Source organism: Daucus carota, chromosome 4, assembly GCF_001625215.2.
Source record: "Daucus carota subsp. sativus chromosome 4, DH1 v3.0, whole genome shotgun sequence".
NCBI lineage: Eukaryota > Viridiplantae > Streptophyta > Magnoliopsida > Apiales > Apiaceae > Daucus > Daucus carota.
This window is the reverse complement of record NC_030384.2, coordinates 31244072-31261418: the sequence shown is the minus strand read 5'-3', so window position 1 is coordinate 31261418 and position 17347 is coordinate 31244072. Positions and strand designations below refer to the sequence as shown.

The 17347-nt window shown below is 33.3% G+C and overlaps 1 protein-coding gene across 17 annotated transcripts; it reads right to left on the bottom strand.

The window, feature by feature from the left end:
• Positions 1–350: 350 nt before the first annotated feature.
• LOC108217570 (agmatine deiminase) lies at positions 351–12779 on the bottom strand. Of its 17 annotated transcripts, XM_064091663.1 has the most exons (19): positions 12469–12779; positions 11757–11870; positions 11564–11653; positions 11368–11452; positions 11224–11279; positions 11042–11120; positions 9860–9994; positions 9388–9620; positions 8554–8712; positions 5760–7556; positions 4811–5310; positions 4590–4720; positions 4447–4498; positions 4258–4365; positions 4061–4146; positions 2865–3426; positions 1408–2762; positions 977–1072; positions 351–886 (listed from the first exon to the last, which is right to left on the bottom strand). In XM_064091663.1, the coding sequence occupies exons 1-10, from the start codon at positions 12553–12555 to the stop codon at positions 7470–7472; spliced, it is 1125 nt and encodes a 374-aa protein (XP_063947733.1). In that variant the 5' UTR covers positions 12556–12779; the 3' UTR covers positions 351–886; positions 977–1072; positions 1408–2762; positions 2865–3426; positions 4061–4146; positions 4258–4365; positions 4447–4498; positions 4590–4720; positions 4811–5310; positions 5760–7469. The 17 variants fall into 17 exon arrangements, with proteins under 17 accessions (XP_063947733.1, XP_063947720.1, XP_063947722.1 ...); XM_064091650.1 differs by lacking the exons at positions 8554–8712; positions 9388–9620; positions 9860–9994; ... (4 more) ...; positions 11757–11870; positions 12469–12779 and having other exon boundaries at positions 2865–2952; positions 3215–3426; positions 5760–6158; XM_064091652.1 differs by lacking the exons at positions 8554–8712; positions 9388–9620; positions 9860–9994; ... (4 more) ...; positions 11757–11870; positions 12469–12779 and having other exon boundaries at positions 2865–2963; positions 3282–3426; positions 5760–6158.
• Positions 12780–17347: the final 4568 nt, after the last annotated feature.

Genomic DNA, 17347 nt, shown 5'->3' with positions numbered 1-17347 from the left:
AAAGTTGGACTACAAATTATATCGATCTTATGCTTATTATAGTTTGTATAACGCATTGCTCAGCATCCATATGTTAGGCTTATTATATTGATCAGCATCCATTGAACCAAAGTTGCCATGCCCCCGAATGAGTGGGGACCTTAATAAAATACAAGAAACAGAACTAATTGCCATCAACAAAGATTATAAAAACATGTAAGATCTCAAAAATAAAACGAAGAAAGACAGAAGAGTCTTATTCAGGAACAATAAACCTATGCTTCCTTCACATTGGTAAAAAACCTAAGAAGAAAAACTTCAAATTTCCTAACAGATATTCTACAATCTGAAGCTGAATCAACAATCTGTAATTACCCAGAACAACATTTATTTGGCATTGGCACACTAGTTACTTACACAGTTACACATTAACAAAATTAATTTCAAAATACAAGTCTAAGAATGATATTGGCTTAGTTGGAAGTGAAAAGACTTGATTCTCAGTTAGGAAACATTAACAATTTCCTTACATGAAATGATGAAACAGATGGCAATATAGGATTGGTTCTACCATATTTATCAAGAAAGATCTTGATGGAGGGAAGCTCATCAAGTATAGCATCAACTCCTCCGTTCTGGCATCCCTTGGAAAGAGCATCATGATATTGCTCCACACTTGCATAAGACTTAATTCTCGATATGTTGAAGTCCAATCTCTTGATTAGTATCTCCTTCACGAAAGAACCATCTTGGAAACCAATACAATAAAGCTTGTCTGTTGAATGTTGTAGCCAAGAAATAGCCATATTTGAAGATAAGTTGGCTGTGTAACTCTACATCACAATATATGCCGTAAACAACCAGATCACAAATACAAATTGAGACCATTTGCTAGTAACCAAATTCCCTGTCAAACACCAATTTAGACATTAGCAAGTAACAAACAAACTGAGAAAGCAGAAAAGTTCATAGAAACTAATGAGTATAAAAACCTTACTTTCAGCAAAAACAAGAGAGCCAAATGGAAACCAAATCACCTTTTCAAGTTTTCCCGGGTCATTTGCACGGTGCTCCAATATTAGAATCACCACACCTATAAAAAGACAAGAAAGTGCAACTGTTAGCCAGAGATCTAAAGTAAACGGCTTCAAAAATATCCAAATATCACCGTCTCCATCATATTTTACTCTTCTAAGGTACGGTGTACTAAAGTCCACTCTTTGGGCACGGTTAGGCAATATTGTAACATCAGCTACCACAATATCATATTACTACATTTGTTTATAGTAAAAAAATTGGTTAGAAATCATGAAGCCAAGTGAGCTAGAAACCTATGTAAAAAAAAAGCCTAAAAGAAACTTCTTAACATGTAATTACACCCACATCATGATATATCCGCAATCTTTAAAAGAATGTACTAATAGTTACCTTTTCTTCAAGCTGTGTAAGAAGATCATCGTAACTCCCAGCACTTCCTGTAGTCAGGTTCTAATAAGGGATATATTGAGGATTCTCAATTTTGAATGGCAAATTTAATAATAATTATCGGAATACATCTGCACAAAAACCGGTGATATTATACTCCGCAGTATTTTGAAACTGCTGAAGTTTCACAAATTCAGTAAAACCATCTTTCACTGGAACCCCCACTTTCAATCTCTTCCCTGATGTGGGTACTGCCCAATACATCGGCTTGAAAGTTGAATCTGCAGGCCAAATGATGCTTCTCAAAACATTTACAGAAGTTGAATATGTCGAAGATATGTTCAATGAATCTGGATCTCTCGACAATCCTCTGTCTGGGGTCCAATAGCCTATCGATCGCTCTCCATTCCCTATTACATTTCGTATTTCAAAATCTGATATCTGCAACTGGCGATTTACCAGACTGAATTCTCCGCTTAAGCCCTTGAACCTAGTGCGCAAGAGTTCTTTCAAAAATGTTGGGCCTAATTCAGAAATGCCTAAATTTTCTTTATGGTCTGCATTATGATCTGGTGTCACCCTCTCTACTTCCATAGCTAATGCCCAAACTACATCATATGCCCATAATCCAAAAATATTAAGCTCAGCTTTAGGCTTCGTGCATTGCAATTCCCTTCCCCGCCTCATTTTAAAAGCTGTAAGCTTTGTTGACTTGGGTACATAAGGCCTTATGCCCAGAACACCTTGCATTGCATCTCTAACTGTAGCATCCATAGAAGCAAACGTATTCGAACCATCAGTAGTTAACCATGCATATCCTTCACTCATCATTCCTGCAGCGTCTGCCTGAAGAAAAAATCGTGATCCAAGGGGGGGAGCCATATGAACCAAGAACACCCTACTTGAAGCTGATTTCAACTTGAGAAGTTCTTCTTCTATCTGTAAATCATTAGCAGAAATAGAAATAGCACTTGACATAGATATCTGAATGTCGGCCTCCCTCATTGCATCACTTAAATATTGAATCAATCCATCTTGGTAGCCAGTGTCTTCGTAGACAAAGATAACTTCCTTCCATCCAAATCCTTTAAATATGGAAGCAATAGCTTTCAATTGAGAAGAATCAGCCCCTGCCATCTGAATGAAGTAAGGGCTCCGCACAGGTGATAGATAAGAGCTTGTTGCCGAAAAGGAGACAATAGGAACTTGAGATTTTGCTCCAAGCTCAACAACAAAATTTGTTTCAGGAGTAGTTTGGGGTCCAAGGATGACTCGAACTTCATTCTTTAGTAATACTTGAGCTTGCACATTTCTTGTAAGGCTTCCGAGAGGAAAGACCCAATTCATGCATAGCAAATCTGCAGCACAGTCATAGAGATGAGGAGGTTTTTCAATTACTCTGCCAGAAATGGAAATGTGATTAATATACAAATTCTGTTTGAGAAAAAAAGGATAATCACTGCAAAATTGTTCTTCAAATGTCAGCCAATTCGAAGTTCATTTCCCCAGATATAATACCACCTTGGGGAAAAATTCGATTAACCTTCCCTGAAAAAGAACTATACAGTAATCATTAATCAATAATAGTCCTAAGATTATAATCATTGTAAACAAACATAACCCAAGAATCTGAACATTAATAATAAAAATAACCCAATTATCAGTTTGATACTATCAATAATTAAATTAAACATACAATATATTGGAGTTGGACAAACCCCAGAAAAGCACTAATTTGAACAATAGATAGGTAGCAGATATAATAGAGATATAGAGAGCATGTAAGTAGAGATGGGGTGGAGGAGTTGACCTGAGGATTTGATTGGGTCTCTTTTGTGAGAAGCTAGAAAGATGCATATCAGTATGATAATTGATACCTTCTCTTGTGACGCCAAAGATTCGAATAATAGCAGCAGGATCAGAAGAATTAGGCAACAACTCTTTGTGACTCTCTCCGATCACATAATCAATTTCCAGCTGCTGGAATACTTGCAACACAGTTCACAAAACATAGCAAAAAACCTAAATTCCCACAAAACAGTGACATTAACCAAATGCCTCGAAAATCGTGCATCAAGCAAAGTAAACACTCACATAAATTAAGAGTCTTACCAATATAATAAGTGAATTACTTGAACATCAGCACAACAAAGATGAAATTATCAATCCTTATAAGCAACTAAATTACTGAACTTAGAATAAATAAACAATGGATAACAAAGAAAGCTACTTACCCACTTAAATATTGTCTAACGACGCAAGTGACCTAATTGATAATTAACTCATAAATAAATTTAGGTATTGTATACCAAGAGATACGACAGATATTTTTTGTAGTGTCCTAGCAATGACAGTTTCGATAAATCTTCATGTATATCATTCAAGTGTCATTGGTACATTATCAAAATAAAGACTTTCAGCATTCAAGCAGTGGACTTCCCTAGAAGAGCTAGAATGACTTTCTAGAGCAAATAAACAGGCCCCATTCCATATTTCAGATTTTACCAATCAAACATTAACACAATTGTATGGGTCATCTTATCTTTAAGTGTATCCATAAGGTACTTCTGTTACCGGTTTAGCATATAAAACCATCAACAAATTTTTAATTGCATAAAAGATAAAAATTCAACAATTAACTGTTATTATAACAAACCTGACAAGATGAACATGTTTCTTTTATTGTAGCAAGAAAATCTTGAACTCCTCCATTATAAAAATAAAGAGGAGGAAAAGCTAAACCTGCCAAAGGAAAATAACAAATAAGAAAATGAAGCAAACAGAGAGTATTTGCATAAAAATTATTAATATACTAATATGATTGCATGTACAGAATCAATGTAAAAACAACACCTGATGACAGAACAACAATTACGTATTGCCACCCAAGGGTAGAAGTGTGCCTGCGAATCGACCTAATCTCTGTAAAAGGCACTGCCCTTATAGTATAAAGATTCTTGTCTGCAATAAACAAAGCTAACTATCAATACATGGACACAAAATTCACAAATTATCCTGCAAATACCTCAACTGAAATCTTACCATTTTCAGAAACCCTCGCATTTGAGCTCTGTCCTTTGTACGGAATCCATGTCTACAAAAAAATACACAACCTCCAGCTCAAAAATACAAGAAGATTAATTAGCTAACCACTTACACATACACACAAAACAACAGATATATACCATGAACAACGGAGTTCCTTGTTTAATAAGCTTCAATCGACCAATAATCCTTTCAGACGCGTATTGAGTCGGATGAATCGCCACAATATCCTTCAAACAGAGAACAGGCCGAGTTCGTCTAAATTGAATTCCTGCAAGAGCATGCCGAGAGGAGATTTTAAGGATGATATCGGGCTTGAACTGTCACTAAATAGTTATATGGATGTTGACAGGATTCATACCACTGTCCCACAACAGAAGACCGTGGTCAGTAATGATCTTTGGAGGACAGAAGGGAATTGTATCAGCCAATTATCTGCTCCGAACCTTTCCTTAGAAGCAGCTGAACAAATCATTCACTCGCAGATGTTCGCAAAGTGTGAGATATATCCAATATTAATTATAAAAATATATATATGAAATGCCTTGAGAATCAAAATGATATAACACCAAAGTAGTTTGACAAATTAATCACCAGCTTATAAAAATTACAATATCCAATACAACAAAAAAACTGCTTAACTTAAGATAAATAAACAATGGATAACAAAGAAAGCTACTTATTTAGAACATAGAGAACTCATATTCATATATATGTTGCAGAACATACCTTCATGGGAGATGAATTAAGTAGTGTTGTTGAGAGATAGAATGAAAAGTAGCACATGAATTGCTAAAGAATTACCAATCAAAAGTGTGCAAAGCAATAGGTGCTGATTTTTTACCACCGGGTATATTTTCGCTGTCACAAGAAAAACACTTCACAATTTCCATCAACTCTCATCCCTTAACTCGTACCATCATATGCAATACGAAATGTCAATTGAATAAATGCAAATACTGATCCTCAATTTCTCATTACAAATAAAACATAAATATACACTGGACTACAACTCTACAAGTCTACAATGCTACTGATAAACTCCAACATCCACAGTACAGATTCTTATCACAATTCTTTCTTCACACACAATATAACAGTACAAGTACTCAATAAAGCTGAAAAGAACACAACCAAGCTCTTTTTTTTTTGCCATAACAACCCAGCTCTTAAATTTAGGCATATTCCAAAAATTTCACCATGTTCTCATCTTTTGATCATAACAACACAAACCCAAATCAAGAAACAACACAAACCCAAACCAAAAACCCAACAAATTTCTCAAGAAATCAACAGCAGATGATACTCACCAGCATGCTTACGATCTTGAGGCCGCCCAGACTTGATAAGAACCTCAAGCCCAGCAAACAAAACCAAACCCAAACTTGCAATCACATCCAGCACAAACTCTGTTCCATAATAGGGTATATAAGCTCCCATCGCTTCAATTCTTCAAAAATTTTGAGGTTTTAAAGAGTTTTTGTATATGGGTTTTTGTTATATTTTCTGTATCTACAGCGGGCTAATTAGCGGACTGTTAGTATTGTCTGCAAAGTCAATCTCTGCTCGGAGAGAGAGTACTAATAGGAAACTGTTTTTAACATCAGCGTAGCATCGAGACGAGACGAAACCAAAAAACGAGACGAAACCAAAAAAAGAGAAGAAAAAGTAGGACTACAAATTATCCCTATGTTGGCTTATTATAGTATAGTATAGTATAGTATAGATATTTAGGAAATTGATAAATAAGCTCCAAACTTTACAATTTAAGCTTCATTTCAATTTTTTCTTCTACCCAAAGAGCATAATCACCTATAATATGGATGAAACATGTGTAGAAAATATGGGCAAATGTGGTATAAAATATGGAATTGGAGTTTAAATAGTAAAATGTGGAGCTTATTTATCAATTCTCTATATTTAATAAATAAATGGATCCATGGTTTGCTAGTCCTAATTCTACACCACGTCCGAACAGAGGGAAAAATATACACTTTTCTGTACTGATAGTTTGTCCTAATAGTAGGTTTTAGGGCGCTGGAAACTAAGATAGAGAAAATCATAATCTCTGCTTTAACGTTGCTAATCAATTCTGTTTAATGATACCTTGACAAATGTTTAATAATTTTAAACTTCTATTTTGAGTTTGAATTTTGACCGGAAGAATAAACCCAATTAACCCGACCCAAACCGACCCAACCCGACCTATAAATAATAGGGTTGGGTTAGACAAATATATTTGAGTGATTGGGTTAATTTTTTCATAAACCGATTATATTGGGTTGGGTCGTTTTTTGCCTTGAAACCGCCCAACCCAACCCGTGTTCACCTCTAGTTCTAGATATCTAATCAACACAGATACAATTATTGTTGGACGATCTGTCAAAAAATAAAATAAAATTTATTGTTGGATGATGTTGAACCGCGATTTACAATAGTATTAACAAATTATATAAACAATTAATCTATATATTTTAAATTGAAAAACGATGTTATTCGATTTTTCATAATGCATATAACTACAAATAGACAAGCATGAAAAATTTATAAATGCATATTAGGTTGGATGAGTGGCTCAGGAGTATCAGAACTGAAAACAAAGGTGTTGCATCTGAGAAGTGAGTCTCATGGGAAATATTTCCAGACGCACAACTTAACTTTTCATTAAGAAAACATAGACAACATGCAAGTATAGACTGCACAATGCACTGCACGAAACAGAAAAATTTAAAAATAGAATAAAATGATAAGTTAAGTTGCAGCGGAATGCTGAATTTTAAGAAATTAGAAACTTTTTTAAAACTACATAGAAAATATGTCAAGGATCCCGGCTGATGAGTCTGATAAACGTTTGCAAAATCAATTAAAACCATGACAATTGTGGTAATGATTGTTACGGATGAAAAGCTGTAATTAAAATGGCGTTCTATGTCTACTAACATTTCTGCAACTGAATACATTGAGAAGCTGCTCTTACGACACAGATGCATGGTCACACATGTCAATTGACTTGGTAATGATCATGGACAAGCAGGTTGCTGTTGTGTGATACAGTGAATATTTCCACCGGCCAGAACAATCTCCCTCGCACCTTCAATTCTTACAACCTTCCCAGAAAACAGAAAACAAATTTTTTAGTAATGGGAACAACTATAGATACGGATCCAACAAGCAGTCATGTTCATTGGAGCATGCAAGCAAACCAAGAATATATACAATGTGCACATATTAAGTTATCCAATACTCAGCAACTTGGAACCCCTTGTATCTTTCACTACTAGTTTTAACGAACTCAATAATGCAGTAGAAATTATGGACCTGCCATCTCCCAGTTAATAAAATACATACAATTTATTGAGAGCTAATTATTGCAGGGTACTATTAGTACAACTATAGATAATAATATTGTTAACTATAAATTGCACATTGTGAACAATGCACCTTCTTTCAACGAGGCATGTGAAAGCCTTGTGCCCAAGTTTAGCCAACCTTTGGCAGTGTCCAGCCATTATTTGTCTGAGTCGCTCTTTGGTCTTTCTTTATATATTTTAGCAAACTCAGCTAGTAACATACTTCAGCTAATGAAAAATCTATTTCGGTTCTTCTTTTGGTTCAAGTATCTAGAAGTAAACAAGCTTAAGGCTGCAAGGACATCCACCTATATCACTCCCCTAAGATTATTGTGGTTGGTGAGGATTGCATAGAGGATGATTCGACATGAGAATTCCACACTCATACAATAGTCATATGGAATAAGACACAATTACCACAAGAGACTTCCCCACTCTGACAATCTCATATTAGAAAGAAAGAAAGAAAGAATCTTAGGTGGAAGTGGAACCAATTATATCTCGAAAAGCAAATGCCTTCAAGATTAAAAAAAAAAGAAAAAAAAAGAAAGAAGAAGTTAGGGTTCGTGTTGTGAATTTACCTTTATTAAAAAAAAAGAGAAGAATGATATCAATTTTTCAAGGTAATTTGAAATGCAAATGCAATGAGAGATTATTTAGAACATTTATATTTAAGCATTGTGTCGGCCTCCATGAATTTAATCTACTATTGAAATAGTTATATAAACAAGAAACAAACTGCATAACTGCTTACTTCGTTATCTGGAAATGCCCGAGACAAGACACGGACGGCTTCATCATCCCACTTTTTATCCCCAAACTGTGGTGCAATGATAGCTCCATTGGCAATGTAGAAGTTTACATAGGAAGCAGCAAGCCTCGTACCTGCCAGTCTAGGTTTACCATTCCCATCCTGTTTCAAAGAAACGAGCAAACTTGACTACTTAAAAGATGAGCACAGATAAATCACAAATGAATCTTTATTGTACAATCTCAGAGGATCAACATGCGGAAGGACTAATAGATTTGAAGGATTAACAAAGAGATTAATACGCATGAATATTCAATTTTAAAATTACAATGTTGCACATTTACCTTTTCTACAATGAAGCGGGTAGTTGTGGGGGGATGGTAGATGATATTACAGGTACGATTTAAAAGAGACCACAAAAAAGATTAATTATTGTAGCATGTTTGTAGAAACACTTTATCCTGTCTCAATAAGATTCCTTTCTACAAAATAGAAAGAAATAACCAATAAGTGTCTATCTCTAGTTTACATTACACGTTATAAAGTATTAAGTTAGTATAGTGTATTATAAATGACACTAATAATGAAGTTCTCTAGAAGATATCAATAAATGCTATGGTTTGCTACTATAGCCTCACTTCCAGCTCATGCACAAATTGACTAAGCGACATAAGCCGGTAATGTAAAGCACTAAGTAGCTGTTTTGGTTATAAGCAGCAGGAAATATAGACTACTCCTATTAAATTCAACACACTTTTCTAGAAGGGAAAGTTGAAATGAGTAAAAGCCCCTGATAATCAACAGATGGAGCCTAACTTAGTCCAGATAATACTGCACCTGAATAACTCCGTCAGCTTCCTCCTGAGTCATGTAAAGTGGTCCAGGAATGTGGAGTTTAATGATATGAAATTGTCTACCATTAGCATCTGTAGAGTTGGAAAGAACAGACAAGGCTTCGGCACCTCTCTCATAATGCGGATCTGATTTGTCATCAGTCCATGATAACAAAACCACACCAGGTTTAACAAAGCAGCACATATTGTCCACATGACCATTAGTATCATCATCACCTGTAAAACCATGCACAGATTTTAAATAATTACTATAAGCATAAAAATAACAAATTTAAGATTTATAGTTTCTTCAAATTTAAACTGATGATACAGAGGTAGGGATAAAAAGATCAATCAGATAACCATGACAAGAATACTCGGATTAAAAGTAAAAAAACTTACATTTCCTTTATCAAGAAAACATATTACTCAAGGTGAATGACATGAAAAAACATTCTATGGAGGTAAGTAGGTACCAAATAATCCACGAGGCAACCATATAATCTTCTTGACACCCAAATATGCTTTGAGTTCATCCTCAATCTGTACTTTAGTAAGGTGTGGGTTCCTGTTTTTATTCAAGAGGCACTCTTCAGTAGTAAGACAAGTTCCTGAAGTAAGCAAAGCAAACAAGTTATATATTTCAAATATTGCAGTTATATTGACGAAAGACATCTCTTAGATAGTACCATTAGGCCTTATGCATGTATGTGCTAAAGCATTGTACTGATAACAATTATTAGTTATGTTTTTATAAATGGAATGCGGCTTCCAGAGTTGATGTTAACTGAATAAGGTATTCTACAAAGAAAGTGGATGAAGAAAGAGTAGTTCTTTTCAATATTAACTGCTAACAAATATCTACAGTCTTATTAAAATTGAATGTTCTGAAGCGGCTGTACATTCTACCATACAGACAAATGTGTGAGAAGCTATTGTAAGCATCGATTATGCTATAGTCTATACTAAAGTGGGACAGGTCTTTGATGTTTAATACTAGTAGCAGCCATAATATTAATAGGATGACAACTGGCGAGATGATTGTGGATAAAAATACTTTATTAACAGGAGAAAGATAAGTAGCGAGAACTGAGAAGTACAGATATCCTCTCTAGAAGCTAGATATTTACTTTAATGTTCAGAAACGCCATAAAGTTAGTTGTTGAGTACATAAAGTAGTGTTCCCTGATACTTCCTCAGTTCCAAATTTGATGATCCCATTGTCTACAAGATACAAAAATGATAACCGAACTCCCGAGTGTGCAAAATCACTAAACACTATTCTAAAATTCAATTAGTTAATACAAACAGTAATATGTCACCAATGTTTATGATCGACGTACTTTAGGGTTCCAGTTTGCTCATTTCATAAACTGGCATGGAATCAGAAGCAATCCATAGCATACAAGACAGTTTTTTAGTTTAATCTATTATTCAGCATATTGCAGAAAACAATTGAGAATAATACAGTATTGTCTTTATAATATATTGCAAGTCGATTAAGCGATCCTTGAAAAAATTTAAAAACAATATAAAAAGAAATTCCCACTACAGAAAATAAAATTGATATATGCAAATTTAGTGATACACACATTCATATGCAATGGAAGACTAAAGTTTCCTATAACGTATATCATCAAATAAGTAACAGCACTAACCTTCTCCATCAACATGGATGCTACCGCCTTCAAGAATAATAGATTGAGGAAACCTAGGAAGCCTTTCAACAGAAATTATCTAGTAAAAATTGAAACGTAAGGTAGGTGAGGCCTTATATTAGTACATAGTTACTAGACAAAAACATTGAGGATGAGGACCCAGCAATTTGTCAGTTTCACACCTTTTTAGCAACAAGAAGGTCGAGACTCCAATCAGTGTAGCAACCATCCTCAGCACCTGTAAGATCAGGTGACCTGGTAAAATGGTAACATGAAAGCATGCGACATCACATTAGTGAATATAAACGCACAAGAAACAATCTTACCACCCCAGCTGTTAAAGTTCCAATCGATGCCAGCAACTTTATCTTTTGTACTACCTGGTCCTAATTTGCTCTTGTTCACAACAAACTAAACAAACAAGAGAAGTAGCCATCTCAGCATTTATCAAAAAGTTCTTCAGATTAGAACACCTGGAAAGAAAAAAATAAAAAATAATGGAAAAGAGATGAAAGAACTCACAGTTGGCCCAGAGTCCCGAAACCAAGAATCATTCATGCTCATTTCGATGACCCTGACATTATGTGGTAACTGTCTGCGTGCATTGTCCCACTGACCAGAAGTAAAAAATGTCCAAATTATGTGCTTAGCAAAATCGTGCCACAGATAGCTATACAACAGATTATCATGATCAGGATAACCAGACAATACGAACCTGAGCAGCACTAGCACAGACTGTGACTGGCTCAAATTTTGAAATTGCAGCTGCCACCTTCGCAAATACAATCTGAGCATGCACGGCATTATCTCGCCAGTTATCACCACGCTCCTACATGTTATAGTATTTCTTTAGTATGACTGCATATAGCAAGTATATTCTGAGATACCATAATCACACTATGTAATCTTACTTCCACAAAAATAATGAACTTGCTACAGTTTGAGCAAGAGACCAGAAAGCAGAAAGAACGTAATCAAGCCAGATCAATTCGGAAAAAGTAAATCGAATAATTTCAATGTTATTCACTTGCTAAAGCATTTGAGATGCTCAATGACAATCATTACTCATTAGATATTCAAATAAAACTTTGTAACACTGGTGCCTTAAACTCCATACCAAGAACATGTTTATACTATATATAGTATCCATGTTCTAGTACAAATCTATGTATGTAAAGTCCAATTTAGCAAAACTGACATGGAAGAAAATCAAACGCTTTAGAAATTGACCATTGCCCAAATAATCATAAACAGGCTTTTAGCAACTTGCAATAAAACATAAAAAAAATACCCATCATATCAAATACAAGCGTAATCACCATACCCTTCAATACATAAAAAAAATCTGAAACAATTATCAAAGACCCTTATCTTAAAAAGCAGCAATTATGTAAGAAGAAAATATATATACAGGTATATTATCTTACAGGCCAACCCAGCCAAGTCTGGGAATGGGGCTCCCATTCAGCAGGCATGTGGAATCCATTGCTTACTGGGCTTCCTTCTAAATCCATTACACTCAATCAACGCCCTCGTGTTGTTTCTCTGGCAGATCAACTTTCAAGTCAAAAATGAAAACCCCACTTTATTATACTACTGGCAAAACATCAGTTTTGTACTTGAGTTGAGTCGTGAGTTATCTACTTTTCCCCCCAAAATTTTCCTTTCCGCCGCTCTCATGAAACGACTTTATTTTGGGGCGAGTCCTGTAACAATTTCATATCCCGACTACATGTCTCCAAATCTTTGGCCTAAAAAATATAGTTCCTAATTTTACTTTTTATTTTTTTACTAAAAAGTTGTTGTTTGAATTTTTATAAGCAAAAAAAAAATCTCAAAAATAAGTTAAGAAATTATGCTGTGCAAAAGTCTTATAATACTTGTCGAGCAGCAAATTTTTTTTAAAGAAATGAGAGGGACGGAGAGAATAAGTATTTTAACATCATTTTATTAGTATTTTAATATTAATGAATTGAATTTTAATTAAATTATATTAACCAATTGATTATGTTTTCTCATGAAAATTTAGCATTTATAATTTATTATCTATTTATAAATATTTTTCTAATATAAATATGTGATAATTTATTATTCAATGAATTTCAAATCAAAATTTTCATATTTGGTATATATTTGTGTAACATGCTAGAGTTAGAAATGATTACCTAATGATTCGTGTTGTATTAAAATAGACCACGTTAAAGTTAAAAAGAGTAAAGTTCGTGTTTGTTTTTGAGTAGAGTAAGTTATAATTAAAAAGTAACATATGTTTCTAATTGTTTGTATTGATTTTAAAAAAAATATTCAAAGTCGCATATTTATAATTTTATTTTTAATGTCATTATAATTTTTTATATAAAATATTATATGATATTGTATTGAAATTTCTGATCAACAAATACAAATATATGTTACACTAAATTCTTTTATACAGTTCACCGATCTAGTCGAACTGACCAACTCTACTTCAATAAAATTCATAATGGATTCAAATTTTTATAAAACTGACCTAATTGGGTTGTTTACTAATTTACTTGAAACTCGCCGAAACCCGCCGGCAACCAGGCACCTCAATAAAATGCCGCAATGACCATATGAAAGAGACCATACGGGGTGTATTCATTGGGATGTTAATGCATTGTATTTAGTGATTGGATTTTAATGAATTGTAAGTGATTTTGATTTTGTGTGGATTCTTGACAAAACTTCACAGAGTTGATAGGATTCAAGTACAATACTTCAAATTCTCATGGATCTTGATGAGATTTCAAAAAACTTAAAATACACTGAAAAATTCCACAAAATCCATCATTTTATGAAATTCAAAAAAATTCATCAGCATTTGAATACCATCAGATTTTAATGGATTTTAAACAATCCCAACTGAATACCATCGAATTTTAAAACATAATTTAATACCACAAGATTTTGTAGTATAATTTAAAATCACAATTAAATACCTCATGATTTAATGAATTTTAAACAACTCCAATCAAATATCCTCGGATTTCAGAAATGAAAAAAAATTCTTTAAAATCCAATCCAATACACGCATCTCGATACAAGAGTAAAACTAGTATTTTATCGAGTTCTCTGCAATTTTTTTCTATGCTACCACAACCAAATGAAAAGTTGCGAATTCTAGTATCTTAGATTATATTTATAGATATAAATAAATTTATATACTATTTGTTTTAAATTTTATGATTATTTTTCTTTGATATAATTTAAAAAAATATCAAATATAGCAAAACTCTAGTTCTTTTTTTTTTTTTTGCACGATGCACCCGAGAAACAAAACTTTATCTATGATTTGGTTCTCCGTTATTTTTTTTCAAATTTAATAATTTTAAGTTTATTTATGTATATTATATATTTATTTTGCGAAGGGTGGTAATAGAATTTCAATTCTGCGATTTAGACGATGCTCTGGATTGTTCTTCGACAGAAATATTATATTGTTGTTATATATAGTCTTTCGAGACGCGTGCATCAACGACTTTCAGAAGCCAGCGATTAGTGCTGCAATTCAAGTCGGAAATAGTTTGATAAGGCGAAAGTAATACTGTAAGATAGTCCAAAGAATATATTCATTGTAGAGATTAGCAGAGTTGAGGTCAGTACAGGAATCTCGAGTAGAGGGACCGTGCTGTCACTTGTGTTTCTATCAGATGCAAGTATCCCTATCAATGACTTGTGTTTTAGCAAGTATTTCAACTCCCTCTCTTAATAATGCAAGGTTTTTTTTTTACCCATACATGACTTGTAATTCCCGCAAGCATTCGTATTTTTATCCCGTGATTTAAAATATCTTCTTTCATTTTTTTTTCGAAACATACTTGTACTACTGCACATAATATATGCCTAATCTATTAATATTTTATTAAAATCCTTTCTCCTTCCTTATTTAAAAAGATGAGCCTAGAAAGCTCTTAAAATATTTGTTCTGAGATTTTCAACTACCCCATTTTCTTTGACTTATATTTTATGAATTGCCTTGAAAAGTATCGAGCTTGCAAATTCTTGTTAATTACAACATCATTTTAAAATGTGTCCACTCACATCCTGTCTACAATATTTTTTTATCAACTGTGGTTCATATAACTGTTTCCTCTGAAAAGAACTTTTACTTAAATGTATAGGAAATGCTGAACCGTTAATATTATGGTTATTATTATGTTTTTGATATAAAACAAGGTTGTCGCGCGATCATTTCGATACCTTACTTATTTTGTGATTGGAACGTATGCGTAAGAGGCCGAGACGCCGGTCCAGCGAAATATGCCAATGTGTGCCTGGAATTCCTTAGATTTGGTGACATGCTTCGTGCATGATCCAGTACTATGTCGCGACTGATCATCGGCTATAGTATATCGTTAATATTCCAATTACACCCTGAAAATGTTGTGAAATGGTTTATAGATTAATGCTATTCATTATTAGCATTAAGTTTCAGAAAAGTTTTAAAGATTAATTCGAACTCATATTCTCGGTGAAGCATTTGTTGCTCAATGTTAGTTAGAACCAAGAATGAATTGAGATCTTCTTATTTATTCAACCCACCATTGTCATGCTGGTTCATCAGGCTAAATACTGTAAATTTAGCCGATGATGGAGGATACTGAATATTTTGAGAATTTCCGGAACAATGTTTTACGAAGAGCGGATTATCAAAAGTTATTTATTTTGAACTTATAAATAATTAAATTATGAAGTTCTTACAAAATTGATATTGTTTATGAGATTCTAAATGTTTTCTCATGATGGAAACTCTCTCCAATTTGGAATGGCATTATCAATGTTTTAAATAGAAATCCATAACCAATTGGATTTGAAATTCTCTACATATTATGGATTTATCTGATTATGCTTTTAAGATTTATCTTGTTGAGAATTTTCGCCCACCCTTGCTATTATTTCTAACCCTTTCAGTTAGGGATTAAGATGAGTTCTTTGAGTTGCGCGTAGGATTGATGCTAGGCAAGGTTGCCAGGGAGATGTGTACGAGAATAGTTCTGGTTAGAAATGTTTTATTTCAATCCAGTTGTATAATAGATTTATTTATTTGGTTATCAGTTACTCTTCTTATCGAGGTTTAATTGATAATGTAGTTTAAGTTGTAATAAGATTTTAAGTTTTGATTTCCTGATTTCAGTGCTATAACCTACTGGCGATCCTATTTTTGGGGTCAGAGTGATTTTGATTTAAATCTTTTTTAAAATGTCCAGATATTTTAAATATCTGTTTTATATTTTCCACAAATAAAGGTTTTAAAAGATTTTTATGATTGTGGCACCAAATCCAGACCCCCAGATTTGAGGGATGTCACATATTGCTTAATTATTTTCAGAAAAAAAAGATATTGCTTAATTAAAGTGCATATGATTTAAAGAAATATAATTTTATAAGAAAAGAAGCCGAAGTTGTAAGAACGAAAAAAACTTTCTCAACTTGACTTCAGGCATCTTAATTGATATTTATTGATTAGTTTCATTTACATTAGTGATAATGGTATCATTTGTAAATACATAAATCATTCCTTTAAAATTAATTAATTTTCCGTACAAAGAAAAAACAAATTATTTATTTGTCACACTTTTGGAAAAGAATTTGGAAAAAAGTATAAGTTATGTAATATTAATAACATTACTCATATATTTTATGTGATAAACATTCACATGTTCGATATGACCCGAAAAATAATTGACAATGTAATTAATAATTAATGTGTACCTTCAAGAGGGGGTTAAATTTTGATATTAGAATACATTAATAACATTACTCATATATTTTATGTGGTAAACATTCACATATTCGATATGACCCGAAAAGTAATTGACAATATAATTAATGTGTACCTTTAAGAGGGTGAAGAACAAAAATATTCATATTTTAGAGAAGAATGTCCAAAATGTCTATAAGCGGAAGAGGCTACCCAGAATAACTAATCAAATACGCATGCCAGACATGCGTGGTCAAGTTTATATATTTTTAACGAATAACACGCATATTAAATATGCGTATATATTGTGACTACGCACTCTAGTAATGCGTGTTGGGTATGCAAATTAACTGGATACGCATTTAAGATATGCGTATGTCCTAAAAAAATTCACAATTCGTGAAGATGTGTACCTCATGGATAAAAAAGACGGACCAACTCGGCTTGAGGTATTTGCACGTGTTGAAAATACTTAAAATTCTTGTACATGCATACGCATCTGGATGACTGGATGGTGTTAAAAATTATAATTCATAAATATCAAGTATATGTGTGGGGTCAATATTCAGTCATAGTCATTTGTA